The sequence below is a fragment of the Podospora pseudocomata genome (genome assembly GCF_035222375.1).
Source record: "Podospora pseudocomata strain CBS 415.72m chromosome 1 map unlocalized CBS415.72m_1, whole genome shotgun sequence".
Classification (NCBI taxonomy): Eukaryota; Fungi; Ascomycota; class Sordariomycetes; order Sordariales; family Podosporaceae; genus Podospora; species Podospora pseudocomata.
This window is the reverse complement of record NW_026946363.1, coordinates 3,509,297-3,524,283: the sequence shown is the minus strand read 5'-3', so window position 1 is coordinate 3,524,283 and position 14,987 is coordinate 3,509,297. Positions and strand designations below refer to the sequence as shown.

At 52.9% G+C, this 14,987-nt stretch overlaps 9 protein-coding genes across 9 annotated transcripts; 5 read left to right on the top strand and 4 right to left on the bottom strand.

Moving 5' to 3' along the window:
- Positions 1–138: 138 nt before the first annotated feature.
- Positions 139–1,357, top strand: QC762_114130 (uncharacterized protein). Its single transcript, XM_062885834.1, has 2 exons — positions 139–776; positions 881–1,357. Exons 1-2 carry the CDS (start codon positions 458–460, stop codon positions 994–996), a joined length of 435 nt encoding a protein of 144 aa, XP_062748709.1. The 5' UTR covers positions 139–457; the 3' UTR covers positions 997–1,357.
- Positions 1,358–1,450: 93 nt separating this feature from the next.
- Positions 1,451–2,712, bottom strand: QC762_114140 (uncharacterized protein). Its single transcript, XM_062885835.1, has 2 exons — positions 1,908–2,712; positions 1,451–1,834 (listed from the first exon to the last, which is right to left on the bottom strand). Exons 1-2 carry the CDS (start codon positions 2,479–2,481, stop codon positions 1,515–1,517), a joined length of 894 nt encoding a protein of 297 aa, XP_062748708.1. The 5' UTR covers positions 2,482–2,712; the 3' UTR covers positions 1,451–1,514.
- Positions 2,713–2,873: 161 nt separating this feature from the next.
- puf6 (Pumilio y domain member 6) lies at positions 2,874–5,247 on the bottom strand. Its single transcript, XM_062885836.1, has 2 exons — positions 4,899–5,247; positions 2,874–4,837 (listed from the first exon to the last, which is right to left on the bottom strand). Exons 1-2 carry the CDS (start codon positions 5,122–5,124, stop codon positions 3,033–3,035), a joined length of 2,031 nt encoding a protein of 676 aa, XP_062748707.1. The 5' UTR covers positions 5,125–5,247; the 3' UTR covers positions 2,874–3,032.
- Positions 4,277–6,271, top strand: GIR2 (the record flags this gene model as incomplete). Its single annotated transcript, XM_062885837.1, has 2 exons — positions 4,277–5,591; positions 5,655–6,271. Exons 1-2 carry the CDS (start codon positions 5,525–5,527, stop codon positions 6,269–6,271), a joined length of 684 nt encoding a protein of 227 aa, XP_062748706.1. The 5' UTR covers positions 4,277–5,524.
- Positions 6,272–6,400: 129 nt separating this feature from the next.
- QC762_0011770 (uncharacterized protein) lies at positions 6,401–7,578 on the top strand (the record flags this gene model as incomplete). The annotated part of the gene is made up of 3 exons (XM_062882929.1): positions 6,401–6,437; positions 7,016–7,158; positions 7,297–7,578. 3 exons carry the CDS (start codon positions 6,401–6,403, stop codon positions 7,576–7,578), a joined length of 462 nt encoding a protein of 153 aa, XP_062748705.1.
- QC762_0011760 (uncharacterized protein) lies at positions 6,490–7,662 on the bottom strand (the record flags this gene model as incomplete). The annotated part of the gene is made up of 1 exon (XM_062882928.1): positions 6,490–7,662. One exon carries the CDS (start codon positions 7,660–7,662, stop codon positions 6,490–6,492), a length of 1,173 nt encoding a protein of 390 aa, XP_062748704.1.
- Positions 7,663–8,629: 967 nt separating this feature from the next.
- On the top strand, positions 8,630–9,139 carry QC762_0011750 (uncharacterized protein; the record flags this gene model as incomplete). Its single annotated transcript, XM_062882927.1, has 1 exon — positions 8,630–9,139. One exon carries the CDS (start codon positions 8,630–8,632, stop codon positions 9,137–9,139), a length of 510 nt encoding a protein of 169 aa, XP_062748703.1.
- A 525-nt stretch (positions 9,140–9,664) lies between these two features.
- Positions 9,665–12,706, bottom strand: QC762_114180 (uncharacterized protein; the record flags this gene model as incomplete). The annotated part of the gene is made up of 1 exon (XM_062885838.1): positions 9,665–12,706. The coding sequence occupies one exon, from the start codon at positions 12,704–12,706 to the stop codon at positions 9,665–9,667; it is 3,042 nt and encodes a 1,013-aa protein (XP_062748702.1).
- Positions 11,898–14,814, top strand: QC762_114190 (uncharacterized protein; the record flags this gene model as incomplete). Its single annotated transcript, XM_062885839.1, has 3 exons — positions 11,898–13,038; positions 13,090–13,333; positions 13,404–14,814. Exons 2-3 carry the CDS (start codon positions 13,290–13,292, stop codon positions 14,812–14,814), a joined length of 1,455 nt encoding a protein of 484 aa, XP_062748701.1. The 5' UTR covers positions 11,898–13,038; positions 13,090–13,289.
- Positions 14,815–14,987: the final 173 nt, after the last annotated feature.

Here is a 14,987-nt window from a genome sequence, read left to right as displayed (position 1 = left end):
TAGTGCAGCCCAAGCCCGCTGCTGCAAGGTTGAGGCGAACCAGATGCAGGCCCCCACCAAAGACGTACACAGTGCAGCCAGCAGAATCTTCCAGCACAGTGCCAGCCTTGCCGGTCTCCCACTTGGCAACATCAGCCACAGCTAAAGGATCCACCAATGAGTGGCAGCCCCAAGGTCGCACTGTGACGATATGGCGAATTTAGAGTACAGCACCTCTTCCATTGAGAGGGAACTTTGACAAGTAATCAAAGAAGAACCAAGAGAACCCACCAGGTCCCTCCATCCTTTATATTCGCACCATACAATCGGTTCTTTTATTCTTCGTACGACCACTAGTTTCTACGTCCGCAAGCAAGGCCAAATCGACCAAGTCCATCCTTTTACTTACCACCCATACTAGCGGTACAGACTTGGATCTACCTTTGCCAATCAACGCAGCCGAATAACAGACTGAACAATGTCGGATCAGAAACACGCTCCTACCTCGCGGGCAAAACCCCCACCGGCCGGTGAAGAAGAAGCAGGCGCTGTTCTCAAACTGGGCGAGTTCCAGGACGTCGACACGCTGACACTGTCGGAAGCGTCACTCGTCATCAACGCCCTCATGGCCAAACGAAAAAAGGATCGCAAGGACCGGAACGAGACGGACGCGCTCAACCAGACACTCGACTACCTCGATGCATTTGCTCGGTTCAAGGCGAAGGAGAATGTGGAGGCTGTCGAGCGACTGCTGAGCACGCACAAGGAATTGAGCAAATTCGAAAGGGCCCAGATTGGTATGTTTCGCATTTTCAGCATCCGCATTTTGGGCTGGCAGACGACGACTGTTTTGTCCGCTGCGACCTCTACAACTGGCTAACGATGACTCTTGTCCCTCTAGGATCCCTTTGCTGCGATACCGCCGATGAGTGCAAGACCTTGATTCCTTCCTTGGCGGACAAGATCAGCGACGAGGACTTGGGAGAGCTGCTGGATGAATTGGAGAAGCTTCTGTGATCAACATCCCCAGGTCAAATTCCTCGATACCGAGTCGAGTCGGGAAGCGTCGCATGATGGACGTGCGTAGTCATCAACAAACGTCTTGCAAGGGGGTATGACAAAAATGCATTGCACAACGGCGTCAGGAGGGCAGGTTAATTAGGCGTTTTGTTTTTCTCGGCGTTATACAAAGAGAGGATGACTAGGTCGGCTGGGACAGCAGGACAGCAGGCAATGGTACCGAAAATGAAGGTTGTATTATCCCATTTTATGGCTCAAGGTTCTAATTGACAGTGTGATTTTCGTCCAAGTCTATCGACTGACCGATTCCTCGACCCCTTCTCGGGTTGGTAGTTAATCATTGAGATCGCCGGGGGCACAATCCCTTGCAAGAAATGCATAAATATATACTTCTGACGTTTTGACCAGGTCATGCCTTGATTCATTAGATGATATGAAAATGACATATTCGATCAAGAATGCCTGCCCATATTCAGCTTTGTTTTCAAAGTTGAACGTTTTGGAACCTTGTCCAGCTATTTACACCTGTGTTGGACTCTCGTTCTCGCTGAGTACTGTTCAGCGTCGCCCGCGGTTGGTTGGTCAGCACGGGGTTTGTCTTCCTGTTGAGGACATGGCAACTTTCCGTGTTTGGGGGGGTCAGAAGAGGAAAGTTCGCACATTGGACTTGAGTCGAGCTCGGCAGATTTGGGCGTAGTTGATGAAGTGTTTGGCGTGTTTGGTGATAGTGGGCTCGTCGCAAGTTTTCTGGGCGTACTGCCGCTCAAGTAACTATCGCGGAGTGGTGGTAGGATGGGGAACGATCCGCTTTCGTGAGATATCTTGGACATGCGGCCTTGATTGACGAGCAGTCAACAGTCAGCTCGGATATCTCAAACAGCCCAGATTTCGAGGAGAGCTAGGCTTACCTTCAGCGCGATCGAAAATACTGCCTGGGCCATCCGAAGCCATGGGGTTGAAAACGCCTTCTAGGCCCGGGGGAACAAGCTCCTCGTCCACAAGCCGTGGCGATGCCAGTCTCTGTGCTTGTTGACGCTTCTCATCCCTTTCCCGCCGTCGCTGACTCCACCACATGCAAGTTACGAGGGCCACGAATATGACCGCAATGGTACAGCCCACCACGACCCCGACGAGAGCGTTGATTGAGATCGTCATACCATGGCTGTCCTCTTGGTTGTCTTCTTGGGTGGCCGGAAAGATGGAGGCCGGGAGCGTTATTTGCGAAGAGATGTCGGCGGTAGTTGTGATGGTCGCGGTAGCTTCACGCGAGGATGGCGATGTGAATGTGGATATCGTGGACGTCACTGGCTCTCCCTGAGCAGTGAGCGGACAGCCCACGGGTTGTTGGTGACAAGGGTTGATGTCGCAGCAACCGGCATACCAGGGCGTGGTGAAGGTACAAATATACCACAGATACCCACTCGCACTTGCGCAGACTTGAGATGATGAGTCGAAGCTGGTTGTTTCTGGCAACGAAATCATCGTGGACACACTGTCAAGCCTCAACCCAACCTGTTTCTAGATGGCGCCCCACCAAGGATATCGGAAAATCCGGGAATTGCGATGTGGATTCATTGGTGATCCATGCAAAACCTGGCTTGGGTGCCCAGGATTGTCCGGCAGGAGTGAATTCAAGCACGTGGCAGGAGAAGTCGTGCAACTTCTACTCTGTGAACCTCCAGGACTGCATGTGTGAGTGTATGGGCGAAGCATTGGAAGTGAACATTTTATCTCAATGCCTATTGCCAGACCTAGCTTTGTCTGGTGACACCGCCGTCTTCCACCGGGGAGGTGTAACGCCAGAACTCACCTCGTCCCTTTGCACGGAATGGAGCACGAGGAAGGTAGGTCCTCTGGCTTGGAAAGAACCGTCACCGACCAGTCACTTCAGTCTACAGATAACGCCATCATGGCAGAGTGTCCATGTGTTTACACTAGGTTTATTTATTAGCGAAGCCTCTGCGCTGTATGGGCCCCTATCCATCATGTTCATAGCACCCCATCCACGCACGCTGCACACTTTGCCCTATATTCTATGCTTGCAACTTTTCCAACAACAGTCTTGCGCCTTGGTTCCCTCCCGACTTCGACTTGGAGCCGTTGTCCTTGTTCTTCAACTTGGGTTTCACACCCTCCGCCGTGGTCTCAGCAGCGGTGGCGGCACGCTCAAGAGTCTTCTTCTCCAACTTGAGGAGTTTGAGAAGCTCTTTCTTTGATGAGAAATCCGGGGCTTCAAGTAAACCCAACACTGTAAACGAGCTTGGCCCAACTGCCCACTGCATGATGTGGTCTTTTATGACAGGGTAGAGAATGTCGGCGAAGTTAAGGGGTGGCTCGATTCTTTTGACGGTTCCCGTCTCCCTATCGAACCGCCCACCGGCGATGAGGGTCTTATACAGCTTGCCTCCGTGAGGTGTAAGGGAAAGGTGTGGTGGTGGGGGGTAGGGAGGATCAGCATCCTCAGGGAGAGCAGGGTTAGGCTCACCAGCCGCTGTGGCAGCAACAGCCTCGAGGGCGGCAGTCTTGTCCCCAATGGAAGACAGGAGAATATCGGCGATGAATTGACAACCAAACGAAGTGGCCGCAAGTTCCTTCCCAAAGGCCGCTACGGCGGCCAGCATCTGTGGGGACATGGATGCTACCAGCTCTTTGCGTCTCACCTCGGCGTCCTTCTTGCACGTAGTCTTGCGGATCTCGTGGAGCTCGCTGAGCAATTCCAAATCATCGGCATGGCTCGATGGGAACAATGATTTGGACTGGCCTTCGAACAAGTACAAGGACACGATGCGTGCGTTCGGGTCGTTCGCCATGAAAGTGATGTTCCCTGGGTCTAGGTCCTCGGCCTTGCCCAAGATTTCTGGAAAGATTGACTTGGAGGTCAAAACTGTGTCATCGATGAGATCGTAGGCAGCCAACAGGATCATGTGCCCATGAGGGTCACCCGACATGAGCTGAAATGTGTCCTTGTATGTCTTGAGGATTTGCTTCCGGTCCTTCGCACTCCCATGGGCCAAGAGCAAGCAGGCTAAACGCGCGCCAGATTTGGTGAAGGCCATGTTCTTGAGCAGATCGCCATTCTCGTCACCCTTGACGACCTCAACAAACTCTTTGAGCTCTTCACTGTCGGGCTTGAGGTTGAGGAAATATTGCAACATGGCGTCGTGCAGCATTGTGAACCCGGTCATCTTCTTTTGGATCAGGTTGTTGGTCATATCACAAAGGTATTTGAGGACTGTCGACCGCTTGCTTGGCTCTTCAGCAAGAATTTTGGACAGGTCGGCCGTGACCTCGCCCTTATTCCCCGACTTGAACAAGGCGAACTCGGGCCCGTACCATTCTCGCAACATATGGGCCTTCTGTTCCTTGGTGGCTGCCCCACGGTAGATGTCGTCCAGAATCCAGGATGCTTCGGAATGGTTGATAAGCTTGCGGATTTTCCCATAAAACTCGGGGATGATGATGTCGCGAATCTCGGTGTCGTTCTGGACAAGGAGTTTGCCGATGAGAAACTTGGCATATCTGCTCTCAGCAAGTTGCGCATAGGCACCCTGAAGCTCCTTCGCGATCTGCTTCCTTTGGACTGGGGTTGAGTATTTGATGGCCGTCTGGACAGCGCGCACGGCGTCGTGCTTCAATACGAAGTCTTTGATGCGCCCGGTAATGATGGAGAAGAGCTCGTCGACCAGTTGCTGGCGCTCCTCCTTGGGCACATGCGACTTGCGGCGCAATCTCTCCCACAACTTTTTCGTCCGCTGAACCTCGTCCGCCAATGGTTTCGCGGCTTTACGTTCTTGCGCCAACTGTTTCTGCTTCGCATGAGCCTCGCGGGAGGTTTGTCCTGTTGGCTTGTTAACACCGATAGAATTGAGTCTCGAGTCTCACAGGCAAGGACAACAAACCTTTCTCCAACGCCTTGCCAGCGGCCTGGCCGTTCGCTGTTTTCCCCTGCTTCAAAGCAGCGCCTCCGTCGTCCGAGTCGGAAAAGGTGGCGCCATCACTTTCAGAAGCCTTTGGCTCGACTTTCTTGTGCTTCGGCCCGGTGGTAGTCTTCGCCTTCTTCGCTCTGCTGCCATCGTTGTGATGCACCTTTCTCTTTACGCTAGGCTCCGAGAATTTTGGCGCCATTTTTATGTCCGCCGCTGAAGAGTGAAGCAATTCGAGAGGTGTTGAATGGTGATCGATCCAAGGTTGAGCTTACCCGCCAAACTCGAAATGCTGCGCTACCAGTTCTGCTTTGGCCGAAATTTTTTTGGAAGCCAATTCCTAGGATCCCTGTTTCTGCCAGGCGGTCAGCCTAGTGTGAGCTTGGCGGGCCGGGGTGGACGCAAGACCCCACGTCCAAAAGTTGTGCCCCTCCTCCAACAAACCAGCAAATCCACCAGACGAACCACACTCCCATCAGCAAAGAGTAAATCCAAACCCACCCACTTCGTTCCAAGTGCTCACAGGAAGACCTGGTCCTCCGCCTGGCCAGGACATCAACAACGACACAAAGCCGCTATTCTTTACAGCACAGATACTTAAGATGGGGCGTGAGGATCAAATTGAGGAAAGAGAGGTTCTGGACTCTATCTTTCCAGACGAGATTACAGGTCCGTTCATCGTGCATGGCTCTGGGCAGGCAGTGAACTGACAGATAGTCCACCACCTTCCAGACATATCCGAGACTGAATACAGAATATTGATCGCCCTCGATATCCCAGATGACAAGGAGGAACCTCCGATTATGCTCCTTACTGTGCGCTACCCCGAGGAATATCCAGACAAGGCACCATTCCTAGAGCTCTCGGCGTCACAGAACGCAATCCCTCACCCACACCTCAACATCGCCGAGGACAAGGAGCAGCTTTTACGGGGGTTGGACGCAACGATCGAAGAAAATCTTGGGATCGCAATGGTGTTCACTTTGGTCTCGACACTCAAAGAAGCCGCAGAGCAACTAGTGCTGGATCGAAAGGCAGCTATCGTGAAGGCACACGAAGAAGCCGTGCTGGCTGCCGAACGTGAGGAGAATAAGAAGTTTCAGGGAACCCCGGTTACACGCGAGACATTCTTGAAGTGGAGAGAGTCGTTCTTGAAAGAGATGGAGGAGGGCAGAATCAGGGAAGAGGAGGAAAGACTGGCCGAGTTGAAGAAAGCCAGGATAAAGGAGCCTACAAAGCTCACAGGAAAACAGCTTTGGGAACGTGGCCTCGCAGCGGCCGGGCAAGATGAGGCTGACGATGATACCGTCATTGAGGAAATTCAGAAACTTGAGGTTGGTGAAAACTAACTAGGTGTGTTTTCAATCAAAGGAGCACGCTTGTACCCCATTTTTCAACTACACGATCGCATAGGGTATGGTATTTTTTCACTGGGGAGTCATTCCTGGTATATCTCATGTATTAATTTTGAAGTCCGAATGGAGCGTGGCCTCCTCAATGCTCGTGGGTTCATCCGTCAGTCCACCCTTCCAGCGAACCCTCTTGACCACCAAAACCATGACACATGCTATTGCATATCTGTGTCCACATCGTCCTCATCATCGGTGTCTTCCCAAACATCCTCATCCAGATCATCCCCCAAAGCCTCGCCAAGCTCGTCTCTAATAACGCCCATCAATTCCCGTGCATGTTCCCCTAACCTTTCGTCCTCATACTCCTCGGCCTCGAAAATCCTCATGCACTGAATAAGCCATTTCCGCGAAGAACGCCACACTCTTTTCCACTTGTCAGCATCGCCAGTCTGCCCCACCTCCTTCAACTTCTGGCCCAGCATGTATTTCCCATAGCCACCAAGGTACCAGGCTTCCACACTGAGATCGTCCTCGTCAACAAGACGTCCGGCAACTTCAATCGCTTGCTCCTCCAGCCCAACCTCTATCAGCAACCGAACCAGACTGACACGTGATGGAAACGCAGGAACCCCAGGGTCTTCAGGCGGCAGATCTGTCCACAGTCCCAAGCTTCTTTTCAAGGCCTCTTTCGCTTCTTCGGTTCGTGACTGTGAGATTCGTACGTTTGCGACAGTTTGCCAGGTATCTGGCTGTTCAGGGGCCAGCATAATAGCCTCGGTAATCAGCGCCTCGCACCGACTCTCAGCATCGTCCTCCCAGCTGAGATCTGTCATGTAGACCTCGGCAACGGCGCAGAGTGTATCTGCCAGCTTTCTTCGTTTCTCGTTGATGGCAGTTTCCTGTTCGTCGCGGGTAAGGGGCCGTGACTCTAGTGCGTCGGTAAGTGTCTGAATATGGGCACGCAGTGCGGCCGCACCACGCTCGAACCAGCCAACGCTGTCTTGACCACCTTCTTCACTTAGTTGTGCAAGCCAAAGAAACTTTTCGGCACCGCCACCCAAATCTTCCGGAAGCGAACCATCTTCATCCACCTTGACGGCAGACAGGAAGAACTGGCGAGCACTGTTAACCTCTCCCAACTCGACATGTATTTGACCCAGAAGGGACAGCGCGGCGCCAGCCTGTCGTCCGTTGTCTCCGATGTGATCATACGCTGTCCTGGCGACTCTGGCGGCGCCCTCCGCATCGCCGACCTCGAGCATGCCGATGGCTTGCACGAGAAGCTCTCTGGGGTTGACATTTGAGGATTGCGCGGCGGCGGCTTTGGCTCGGAGTCTGTCCCTTGCCTTGTCTTTGGTCGACTTCTTTTTTGGTTTTGTCGGCGCCATCGGTTCGCAGGTCTATGTGGGATTGGGGAGGGCGAAAGGGGGCGACCGAGGAATTCGGTGATTTCTGGTGCTTTATTGCCGTGAGGGTCGAGTGATGTGTCGCTAAACAGGTCAAATAGCCTTTCTAATCTTATCGTTGAGCCTATCCAACTTTTGGAAATTTTGGCATCTTGTCGCTGCTCTTATCGATAAATATTTAGTGAGCCCCGCATGTCAGTCAACCCCGGGCTCCATCGGAGCAATCCTGCCCACTATTCACGGTCCCACTCCCTATCCACACTTGACGACTTGTCTTTCCCTGGTGTGCCTAGCTGGTGCTGATGTACACTCAACTTATTTCAGCTGAACATCTATCTACACATGCACCCCGCCGTTGGAGGCATTCCACATATTAATACTGTAAGATGGTGATCGCCTTGATTCATTGGCCAGTCCATTATGTGAGATTAAGAAGGACTTGTAAAAACTTGGCCAAACGAGGCTGAACCAGCTTTTGACCCTTGCCAGTTTGTTTCAAGATGTTGCTCCTCCAATGGACCGACCCCCTGCCTCTCATGCACCATGGCCATCACATCAGGCCTCCTGTCCCCTCCAACTTTGGGATATTTAGCTATGGTTCAATGCCTGGAGTGACATGGCGACTGGATGGTTCAAAGCCTCTTCTGGCGTGTATGAGCTTTCTCTCTCTTTCTTATTTTTCTTCCTCCCAAGGGCTAGCATGCCGCCTTCCTGACAAGACGCTGTGACAAAACAGAAGGCAATGGTATTCTTGCGGCACGTCGGCTTTGCCCTCGCTGGCTTGACCTTCTTCCTGTCTTTGGTTGAAAAAGTCGAGTCGACAAGACCTTCTTTTGAGTTTCCACCATGCGTAGGGGGTTGCATATTGGATTCCGATTGTTTGCCAAGTAATGGCAATTGTATGTGCAAGCGAGCAAGGGGAAGTTTTCTCGAAAAGGTTCTTAAATGCATGGACACCAACTGCCATGCCGATCTCCGCAACTATCAAGACAGCTTCCTCGACCCTTTGGAGGACGGCTGTGGCGAGAGAAATCAAGATCTGCCGGCTTCGAAGCTCGACGCCGCCAAACTCTTAGCAAAGGATTTCATACCTGAACTCCCCACCACGACAACCATCATTAGCACCTCACCTAGCAAGGTCACCTCAAAGTCTTTGACTGTGGAGACGAGGCCATCATCTTCCGTTCAGGAAGGGGACATCCCCGACCCAACGACAACCTCAACAGTAGACCGGAACAATCAACCGGACAGCACATCAACAAGCAATAGTATCGCCGCCTCCTCAGCGCAAACATCCATACCATCACCTGAGCCCAGTCCAGAACCGATCCCGCCCCCTCTTACCGATACTAGCCCCTTTACCAATAACAACTTCGTGTCGAGTGGATCACAGGCTCGGCCACCCTTCAGAATGCTAGAACTCTCCCTGGTCGCTGCCGCCGTGTGGATAGGATTTTGAACGGCAAAAGCGTATGAGGTACCGTCTTTATGTAAAGCTGCAATGCCTGGGGGTATTGTGATACCTCTAATGGACAGGAATCAGAGAGTCGAGCTGTGAGAGAGGGTCTTGGTCAAAAAGTAGGAAGGGTATAATTGGCTGCAGCCTTTACATCTGCTGAGTGGTGCGTCGCCGTTCGCCAGACCTAGTTTTACTGTTTGAAGGGAGAGCTGCGTTATTATTGAATTTATTGAACCAAGTATTTCTTTGGATTAACTACATTTTTGTACAGCTAGAAGCGCCGTCTTAAAACCACATCTAATCGCCACGCTTTCCTATCTTATTTCAACCCTAATGAGCTTTTGCGTGGGTCAACAAAATAGACACAGCCAGAACCGCCTTGCTATCCCTCATCCAGCATTCCGAACCAAAAAGAGCACAGCAGAAGTCAGCCCGGCATCTCGCTTCACATCTCGTCGCTAGTTATCTCCTCCCCTCCCCTGCCCTAACCGATAGAGTGTGCTTTCCCAGAATGAGCAACGTTTATTAGTGATTTAAGCCTCCTTGCCTGAGCACCCGTCTTCTACGTCTGCGGTTCGCGCTACGGCTCCAGCGGGTTGCGACGGTTGACTCAGGGTCAGTACTCATAGCCGTGTCCCACAAGCCAATCATCCACTCTGTGACCTCGGGAGTCCACTCCTGCACAAGGTGCTTGCCTTGTCCCCCCGTGACCCACTCGTCCAACTTTAACGGAATCGTGAAGCCCCAAGAAGGATATTCAATATCCCAGTTACAAGGCTCACCTGGGCCGCAGTACGGAGGCTTGCAGTATAAGTGGCACATACAGGACTCAGCAATGTACCAAAGAGAAAGAAGAAAGACGCAAAGGCCGAGAAATGTAAGCTTGAAACGCGGCTGGTGATGCCACAGTCGAGGTAGAGGCAAGTGAACGTAAGTGAGGGTCGTTGTCGCGGTTGGTTCGTTTCCTTGACAGATGGGACACGGGGCATCAACGTCATGTTTGCTGTGAGTGTGTTCGGTTTCGGTAGCATCGTCGGCCGCACTCTTGAGATTGCCATGCGCAACTTGATCCTCCAGTCTCTGAATTCCCTGCTTCGCGGTGCGAATATTCATGATCCCGTTCTGCAGACTCCTGCTCATCCGTCTCAATCTTTGAGCATCCTGATCGCCTGCGTCCTTTTCATCATCGCCGCCATCGTCGGTCTTGATCTCAATAGCCTCGGAGCCGTGGCCTTTGGCGCCTTGTTTCAAGATGAGGTCGGCGATATCATCCAAAGTGGAATCGTCGATCTGGTTGGCTCGCTGTATTTCTAGTATGTCATCTCGGACAGTTGGTGGTTTGCCAGAATTGATCAAGGGTCGACCTCTCGACAGCGACCTTGCACGACGTCGGACAGAAATCGAAGAGGAACGCCTCGACATCCTGTCACCACGGGATGACTGAGTTTGTTTGGGCTGTCTCGGTACGCTTTCACCCCTTCTGCCTCGCTCTGCAGGAAGTTCGTCGTGTTTGTCTGGCTGCGGTTTGATGTCATCCTCCTCTCTTTTCTCAACCTTGACCGTCGCGGGTGTTTCGACAAAAGCACCTGTTACCCGAGGAGTGGGCATCGTGAGAGGATCAAGCTTGGAGGGTTTGGGTGTTTTGTCTGGCGTGACTTCTTCTGGCTCTGGAGATAATGCCCGAAGAGACCCGCGTTCAGACTGGTTTTCATGTGGCGCAAATAGATTCATCTCACCTTCTATACGCTCTGTAGGGTCAGACTCTGAGAGGATAAAGCTTGACCGCTTTGTCAGGTTGGATTCCATCGAATCATTCCTCCGAAGTCCAACAAAACCGACAGTGGGTTTGCCGTCACCCTTAGCACCGGCAAACATCATTTGTCGAAGACTTCCGCTGGACTGTCGAGGTCTTTCACACCCAGACACACCCTCAGAAATGCCAGACGCTGGCAGGTCAGTGAGCTGATTTGTGATCGCCGCGGCTGACAGTCTGCGCAAGACATCTCGCGACTCATCTCTGCCTCGTGAGCCACGGCGTCGGATCCCTACATTTTCGCTAAGTCTCTGTTGTCTATCATGGTCATCGATAACTGGACCATCTTCATCGTAACTGTTTAGAGCTGCAGAGACCGAGTTCTGGCGAGCGCTTGGCTCTCGTACCTGTGAAGCAGAGTTGGCCACATCGGATCCCCTTCTCCATCTCTGTTCGTCCGGCGGGGAAAAAGAATGGAGAGGCTCCGCGCTGGGTTTCCGCCCCATATCGGGCGATGGCGAGCGCGACGTGAGTTCGGCGTTTCTCTCCCGGATTTTCCCCAGCTGAGCGGTGGTGATGGCTCTCCTAGACACTCTTTCAATCTCCCGCGATCTAATTTCATCCATCTTAGTACTTGTGTTGCTTCTGGATCGGCTTCGGGTTGTGAGGTCTCGATCCTGCGATGCAGTCTGCTCCACAACCTCGCGCGGCGCAGCGGTGAGTTCCGGCGGCTTGGACGCAGTTTCAACTTCGCGATTTCTGATCTCGTCGATCCGGAGATTCTTCCAAGAGTTGGGGTTGCTCTCGGGATCCTTATCACTGTGTTCAGCTTCGAGTGCTCGTATTTCATCGATCTTGGTGTTACTTCGACCGAGACTGACTGCAGGGCTTTCAGAGACCTGCAGGTCGCCAGCTGTGAAGTCGTTCTCTGCTTCCCATGCAAAACTCCTTTCAGGAGACTCTTGGTCCGGTGGCGCAGAGGTGGGGCGCAACAGCGGGTTGGACGCTGGCCGAGCCAAATCTCCAGCAGAGCCATCACTAAACCGGATCCAATCCGCCAGATCAGGCGTCTGTGTTGAGCTGCTCAATTCTCGCTTCTTCCTCGATAACAAGCCAGAAAACCTATTGCCGGCTGTTGTAGTCTTGGGGTTGCGAGGTGAAGCATTGCCCTCGGGACTGCCACGACTACTCCTCCGTACCAATCCTCTCCCAGTCTCTAGTATTCTGGTTCCCAAACCAGCTTTAGACGAAGCGCTGTTACTGTGTGAGATCGGTGCTTCGGGGTCTCCTTGCGCAAGGGCGTGCTGGCGAATCTTTTCGTCAAAGCTGCTGTCGGAAATGTTGCTTCGGATCGACCGGGCACCAAGGCCCATTGACAAACCGACCCTATCCTCACCCACCGCATCCGTGGATTTGCTTGTCATCGTCCTGCGATGTTGGGTCCCGAGAGCTCCGACACCAGGCAGCTTCGACGTGTTCTTCTCGCTGGATTCCCGACGTGAGCGCCATGTTCGTGGCGCGGGACTTGGGGATCCTCGGGCTGCGGCCTCTTCCTCTTCTGTGGCCAAGCGGTAGGCATCTTCCATCGTAAATTTGCCTCGATGGTGGGCAAGGCGAGGAATTCTTGTGTTGTTCGGCGAGCCAACTCGGCTTTCAGCGGGCGCGTCGGCACCGGCAGGTCGGGTTCCATCATCGTTGAGATTTGGACGAGAGAATAGACTCCTCCGCTTGGAAGCGCTTGTAATCGTGAGCGGGGCGATCGCACGTGTCGTCTGCGCAAACCGGTGGTCGGGTTTGTCCTTGTCGCGGTCCATGGTGTTGCGCCTCAGAGTAGGTAGGTAGGCCGAGTGTCCGAGTGTGAGAAGGGCGAGGGACAGGGTGAATTAGTCAGATGCTGGACGAAGAGGCAGCGCGCGCCCTTGAAGTATCTGTATGTGCCCCTATATGTATCGTCGAAGTGATTGATGGTTGGGCGACAACGGTTGAGGCGCGAATGCGTTGTCACAAAGAAAGCTCGACCAGATGAATCATGACAAGGCGCGGAACACATGAACTGGAATTTGAACTGCGCGGGCGCGCATGGCGGGAATGACAGTTGCAATTGCAGCCCAATTGTCAAGTGAGAGCCATGGAATCTTCAAGGCTGCTTGCTGTTTCTGCATGCGCCTGGGTCTGACGAAATAGACAGACAGCACAGCTTGCCAACTGGACGTGGATAGCTTGGCGCGTCGACGTATCCACCCCATGCAGGGCTGGCCGTGCTGGCCTGCGCTAGCGCCGTGAGGCTGCCCTGGTCCCCCGCAATGCCGCACCCCGTCCCGCCTTGCACACCGGGCTGGCTTCCGCATTGGCGGGTCGTTTCAAAGTCTGACCGTTTGATCCCACAAACATCTACATATGATGGAGACCGGGCACCGACAAGCCCGAGCCCTCGGGCCGTGGTACGTATGTTTTTGCTGCGAAACCTCAGGGCTTATCTGCGCACAAGACTCGTCTGACCACTCGTGACAGTGAAAGATACTCTTCATCGAGGCACGCCCTCGGCTTTTACAAGTGCGTGATCAATACTTGTCGTTACACAGTCCCCACATCCGGAGTTCAAGGCCAATCTGTCTATGAGGTGTTTGAGAGAGCCCTCGCCAGCGTGATTCTTGACATTCCGTCGCTGAGGGTGGGTATAAAAGATGAGGAAACATCCAGTCCATATTTTGTATTCCTATCGGCCATCAACCTCCACTTCCACCTCGAATACCACGAGGTATCGAAGGACCTCGACGTTGAGCTTATCCAAAAACTGGAGCATCAACACGATCAATACTTTCCTGATATCTCGAGTCGGCCTCCGTGGAAGGTGATCATTGTTTCCACCCCTCATCCAGCAAATGGAGTCCTTGCCTTTGATGTCATCTTCGCAGTGCATCATTCAATAGCGGACGGCAGAAGCACTGCGGCTTTTCACACCAAACTCCTTAATGAGTTGGCCTGCCCCTCAGTGCGCCCGATACAACTTTCCGGCCATGTTCTAAGCCTCCCGCCCAGCCAGCAGCTCAGTCCCCCCCTGGAAGAGGTGGTGGCTTTCAAACAGTCCTGGGGTTTTGTATTGGGTACTCTTTTCAGAGAGCTTGGTCCCGCCTGGCTTTCAAGACCGTCGAAGGCAATCCCATGGACTGGAAAGCTAATCACCCCCGAGCCCTTCCAAACAAAGCTTCGCCTGATTGTAGTTCCTGCGGAGGTGGCGCCATCTGTTCTCGCTATATGCAGACAACACGGCACGACACTGACGCCCTTGCTTCACTCGCTCGTACTGGCTTCTATCGCCAAGCTTGTTCCCGCCAAAGATGCCCAAGCATTCTGCAGCTCAACACCAATAGATCTAAGGCCCTATATTTCAGACCATCCACCAAGCGGAAAGCCTGGAGCTCTCTTTGGAGTTCTAGTTACCACCCAGGCGCATCATTTTGAGTCACATGAGATCCATGGGGATAGGGACGAGGACGATATTTGGAAGACCGCAGTCAGCCTAAGGGGTCGAATGAAGAAACACCTAGAGACTGTGCCAAAGGACGATATCATCAGTATGCTGAGCTGGGTCACAGACTGGAGAAAATACTGGCTTTCAAAGATAGGTAAACCGAGGGAAACGACATGGGAGGTATCTAACATCGGGCCGATTCACGGCATCCCAGGTGGAAGCCATCTCCAGCCAGGCTGGCAGATCCGTCGCTCAATCATGTCTCAAGGAGCAACGGTCGCAGGAGCCGCGATAGGGGTCAACGTCGCCGGGGTTGCTGGTGGAGATATCTGTATCAGCCTGAGCTGGCAAGAAGGAATAGTCGAAACGGACTTGGTCGAGGGAGTGGTGCTAGACCTGCAGCGCTGGCTCGGTCAGTTGGGTCGCCGAAAGAAGCTTGCCTGGAAATAGACGTTTCCTGGATCTGCAAAGGTAGTAGCAAGTAGAAACAACGTCCTAATTATGGTCGAGATGTATGTAAGGTATGTATTTAAGTTACGGAACACAGCCGAGAGTGCCGTAAATTACGGTAACCGAATTGATCCTGGCAAAAACTGTGGGTGGAGCCCAACCGAACATTATCC

Excerpts from the sequence above, each read along its gene's own strand:
- puf6 (XM_062885836.1), bottom strand. The coding sequence starts at position 5,124 with ATGGCGCCAAAATTCTCGGAGCCTAGCGTAAAGAGAAAGGTGCATCAC. Across the intron at positions 4,838-4,898 it reads TGGCAAGGCGTTGGAGAAAG|GACAAACCTCCCGCGAGGCT; the intron begins GTTTGTTGTCCT and ends ACAAGCCAACAG.
- QC762_114130 (XM_062885834.1), top strand. The coding sequence starts at position 458 with ATGTCGGATCAGAAACACGCTCCTACCTCGCGGGCAAAACCCCCACCG. Across the intron at positions 777-880 it reads ATTCGAAAGGGCCCAGATTG|GATCCCTTTGCTGCGATACC; the intron begins GTATGTTTCGCA and ends TTGTCCCTCTAG.
- QC762_114140 (XM_062885835.1), bottom strand. The coding sequence starts at position 2,481 with ATGATTTCGTTGCCAGAAACAACCAGCTTCGACTCATCATCTCAAGTC. Across the intron at positions 1,835-1,907 it reads TATTTTCGATCGCGCTGAAG|GCCGCATGTCCAAGATATCT; the intron begins GTAAGCCTAGCT and ends TCGTCAATCAAG.